The following is a 4,805-nucleotide window of genomic DNA, read 5'->3' as shown; positions in this document are numbered from 1 at the left end:
TCCAGCTCCCTTTTTAAAATTTTTATTCATTTATTTTGTTTGTTTGTTTGTTTGTTTGGGACAGGGTTTCTCTGTTACACAGACCCCTGGCTGTCCTAGATTCGTAGACCGGCTGGCCTCTAACTCAGTGACCTGCCTGTCTCCCAACTGCTGGGATTAAAGGCATGCGCCACCACACCCGGCTCACCTGCATTTCTAACATTCATTAACTCCATGAATAGTTGTCTATTGCATGACGCACTGTGTGCTGACAATACAGGGTGGAATAGAAAGAGGCAACATTTACTAAATGCTTACTTTACACTCTAGGGGGGTTATGTACACTAACTGATAACCTGGGAGACAGGTGATGTTTTCCAAATGTAACGAAGGAACCGAGGCAGAGTGAAAAAGAAGTCACTTCTCGCGGACTTGGCTAAACATTAGATCGATACTAGGCTACACGCGGCTTCAAATCCTGTCACCCTAGTAACCACAGCCAATTCTTTTTTTTTTTTTTTTTTTTTTTTTTTTTTTTTTTGAATAAGGCAGCACTCTCCCACAGTCAGTTCTTGCTCCCCAAAATGATGACTATTGCGATGACTAGCATTTTGGTTCCAGGCCAGGGAATACTGGGAGAAACACCCTCTTGTCGTCACAAGGGTACCAATACATCGGAGTAGGTTAGTGAAATGATCCAAAAATATACAGCAAGCACAGAGCAACTGGCTTTCCCACTCTGGAAGTTTCCACGCCCAGTAGGCAGAACAAGGAGGAGCGTGTGGGTGGGTCTAACACACGCACGCCCCTTGGGCCATCCTATTGGGTACAGTCCAGCGTTCCGGTTACGTCAGATCTGAACGGCGTGGGGCGGGCCCTTTCCGCATTATGTCAGATCTGAACGGCATGGGGCGGGTCTTTCCCGCGTCTGGCGGAGCCCGTTCCCACCCCCCCCCCCCCCCCCACCCCGTCAGCTTCCTGTGCCGTCCCATCGTTAAAGAAACCAACGAGAGGACACCGCCTGCGTCTAGAGCAGCCTCGCCGGGAGCGTAACTGAGTGGCCGGTGGACGTGAGAGGAAAGCCCACGTAAGGCTGTGCTTTCCTGCCTTCGAGCCATTCTAGATGCGGTGAGTGCCAAGACCTCGGGCCCCGGCTCCAGCGCAACCGGTAGCGGCTGCTCCTCTTCCTCCCCTGGGAAAGGCCTGGGCTCTAACTCATTCCCAGCATGCCTCATTCGGGATGCCTTGGCAGGTGTTGCTGGAGGAGCCAGTGGGAGTGGTGGAAAGCAGCTTTTTTAGAGGCGCTCCCTTGGCCCCTCAGTGGGATCTTGAAATACTCAAGTCCATCCTGGTATCCAGTCTCCATTTTGATCTCCATCCACTTTCTCCTTCTAAACCAAGACAATTGTGTGTCTCAAAAACAGTTTTCTGCTTTCTCTATGTGTGCAGTTTAAGTTCCCTTCCCTTCTGCTCTATACAAAATATCCTATCATGTGAATCGCTGGTGTTACTTTTTTTTTTCCTAACGGAGGAAAAATGTTAGGATAATTGGTGCAAATAATTTCGTGTAAAATTTGTAGACATTTTCAGTTTTAATAGTATTTTTGCCACTAGGAGGAATATCCCTGTCAGGAAGAATCTGACACAAACTCAAGCGAAGATTGTTGTGTATTGGCTAGAAATAATCATTGTATGACAAGAACTGCAATTATACTAATTAATATTAAGATGCACCCAACAATACTGTTTTGAGGCATAGCTTTTCTGTTGTTTCACCTTTCCTATGGCTACTGTTTATTGACCAAGTTCTCTGGATTACACAAGGAAACTACCATCCTGCCCCTCTCCACCCACTTCCCTAAACACTCTCAGAAGTTGTACCTGCTCATCCCAGAAGTCAAAGTTCAATTCTCCCCCCCCCCCGCCCCAAAAAAACCCCACAGGAACCAGAAGTGGTGCCACACAAGAGTAATACGGGCACATGGGCAAGTTAAGTAGGAGAATCACAAGTTCAAGACCAGCTAGAGCTACATAGTGAGACACCAAAGTCTCAAAAAAAAGGAGGGAAAGGAATAAAACTGTCAATGTAGTATCCTTGTAGCATTATCTTGAAATTTGGTGCAAGCATCCATGCTGCTTAATACATCCACATTTAGCATTTATGCTGCTTAGTACATCCACATTTCTCTTTCATAGGTCACTTCTACCACTGATAGCCTTTGTGACTCGTGGTCAGTTATTTAACCTTTATGATCCTTCATTTTCCTGTTTAAAAGAAATACATGTGTGGCATTAGAGGAGTTCACAGTTGAGTAGGAGGGCCAGGTAAGGACAGACTTCAGGTATCCTGCTCTGTCAGGCTCCTCTTTACTCTCCCGAAACCAGAAAACATGCTGAAGGCCATCAGACCCCAGTGATCTGTCTACAACCCCACAGTGCTGGGGTTACAGATGCTCCCAGCTGTTTTTGTTTGTTGGTTTTGTTTTGTTTTGTTTTGTTTGAGACAAGGTTTCTCTCCGTGTAGCCTTGGCTGGCCTGGACTCACTTTGTAGACCAAGCTGTCCTTGAACTCACAGAGATCCCCCTGCCTCTGCCTCCTGAGTGCTGGGATTAAAGGCATCCACCACCGCCGCCCAGCCTGTCTTTTTGGTTTTCAAGACAGGGTTTCCTCTGTGTAGCCTTGGCTGTTCTGGACTTACTTTGTAGACCAGGCTGGCCTCGAACTCACAGAGGTTCATCTGCCTCTATCTCCCCTTGAGTGCTGGGATTACAGGCGTGTACCACCACACCCAGCTTTTCTATATTGACTTCTTTATCCAAACAACTTTCCATTGTGGGCTTTTATTACATCAATAGGTGGCATACTGTATTGTAAGACATTTAGTCTTAGGGACAGAAATTAATAACATATGATATTAACCACATGAAATGTGATGTAGATTGCTTAAAATACATCAGGACATTAACCACCAGTTAAATAAAGCACTAGATTGAAATGAGGAATTTGAGACTGGTGGTGTGAGTAGCTGTGGCGGCTATGGCGGCTGTGGCCTAGCAGCGACCCAGCAGTGGGATGCCTTTAATCCCAGCACTCTGGAGGCAGAGGCAAGTGGATGTCCATGAGTTTGAGGCTATAGAGTGGTCCATAGAGTGAGTCCAGGAAGCTAAGGCTACACAGAGAAGCACTGTCTTGAAAACCCAAAAAGAAAGAAAGAGAGAGAAATTTGAGTTTAAATTGAGTATGTGTTCAACTTAAAGTCTGGATCTAAGAACTCTTTTATAATGGCCAGAGGTACTTAATAACAGTGCAAATTTGCCATATAAAATTTTTAGAGAATGATGGGAAAACAATATTTATAACATTACTTTGTGGGCTAATGCTTTTTTTTTAGTTTTTCAAGACAGGGTTTCCCTGTGTAGCCTTGGCTGTCCTGGACTCTTTGTAGACTAGACTGGTCTCGAACTCACAGCGATCCACCCAAGTGCTGGGATTAAACGCCACCACACCCAGCTGAACCTTTTGTTTTTAAACACTAAGAGCAACTGTAAGTATATAAGAAAGTAACCAAGTGAAATTATTAGACTATGTATCTGAAAAGTCTTTTTCTTTGCAGGAAAAATGCTATCAGAAAGCAGTTCGTTTTTGAAGGGTGTGATGCTTGGAAGCATCTTCTGTGCCTTGATCACTATGCTGGGCCACATTAGGATTGGAAACAGAGTGCACCAGCATGAGCATCACCATCTGCAAGCTCCTAACAAAGACGATATCTCAAAAATCTCAGAGGCTGAACGCATGGAGCTCAGTAAGAGTTTCCGGGTATACTGTATAGTTCTCGTAAAGCCCAAAGATGTGAGTCTTTGGGCTGCAGTGAAGGAGACTTGGACCAAACACTGTGACAAATCAGAATTCTTCAGTTCTGAAAATGTTAAAGTGTTTGAGTCCATTAATATGGACACGAATGACATGTGGTTGATGATGAGGAAAGCTTACAAATATGCCTATGATAAATACAAGGACCAGTACAACTGGTTCTTCCTTGCACGCCCCACTACTTTTGCTGTTATTGAAAACCTCAAATATTTTCTGTTAAAAAAGGATCCGTCACAACCTTTCTATCTTGGACACGCTATAAAATCTGGAGACCTTGAGTATGTGAGTGTGGATGGAGGAATTGTCTTAAGCATAGAGTCAATGAGAAGACTCAACGGCCTTCTCGGTGTTCCTGAGAAGTGTCCTGAACAAGGGGGAATGATTTGGAAGCTATCTGAAGATAAGCAGCTAGCAGTCTGCCTGAAATATGCTGGAGTATATGCAGAAAATGCAGAAGACGCCTATGGAAAAGATGTGTTTAATACCAAATCTGTTGGGCTTTTCATTAAAGAGGCAATGGCTAGCCACCCAAACCAGGTAGTAGAAGGGTGCTGTTCTGATATGGCTGTGACTTTCAATGGACTGACTCCTAATCAGATGCATGTGATGATGTATGGGGTGTACCGGCTTAGGGCATTTGGACATGTTTTCAATGATGCACTGGTTTTCTTACCTCCAAATGGTTCTGAGAATGACTGACAAAAAGCAAAAGTATGCATTTGGTAACCATGTTAAGGCTATCATGGTTGCTAATTGATAATACATCTAACACAGTAGTGTGTTTCTTTTTCTTATCTGGTCACACTGGTATAATCATGCATTGAAGTCTTACTTGTACATTGTCAAGTGGGATGGTATTTTTTCCCTTAAATTGTTTGTGAGAAATTCTAATGTGTTAAAAATAAAATTTAAGAATAGAAATTTTGCAAATACTATATTTATAAGTATTATATTT

General features: G+C 43.9%; 1 protein-coding gene across 1 annotated transcript; it reads left to right on the top strand.

Moving 5' to 3' along the window:
• The first annotated feature begins 939 nt into the window (after positions 1 to 939).
• On the top strand, positions 940 to 4,583 carry C1galt1c1 (C1GALT1 specific chaperone 1). The gene is made up of 2 exons (XM_051142554.1): positions 940 to 1,107; positions 3,594 to 4,583. Exon 2 carries the CDS (start codon positions 3,599 to 3,601, stop codon positions 4,547 to 4,549), a length of 951 nt encoding a protein of 316 aa, XP_050998511.1. The 5' UTR covers positions 940 to 1,107; positions 3,594 to 3,598; the 3' UTR covers positions 4,550 to 4,583.
• Positions 4,584 to 4,805: the final 222 nt, after the last annotated feature.

The sequence above is a fragment of the Acomys russatus genome, chromosome X, assembly GCF_903995435.1.
Source record: "Acomys russatus chromosome X, mAcoRus1.1, whole genome shotgun sequence".
NCBI lineage: Eukaryota > Metazoa > Chordata > Mammalia > Rodentia > Muridae > Acomys > Acomys russatus.
Note: the sequence above shows the minus strand (reverse complement) of the source record. Positions and strands in the feature narration are given on the sequence as shown.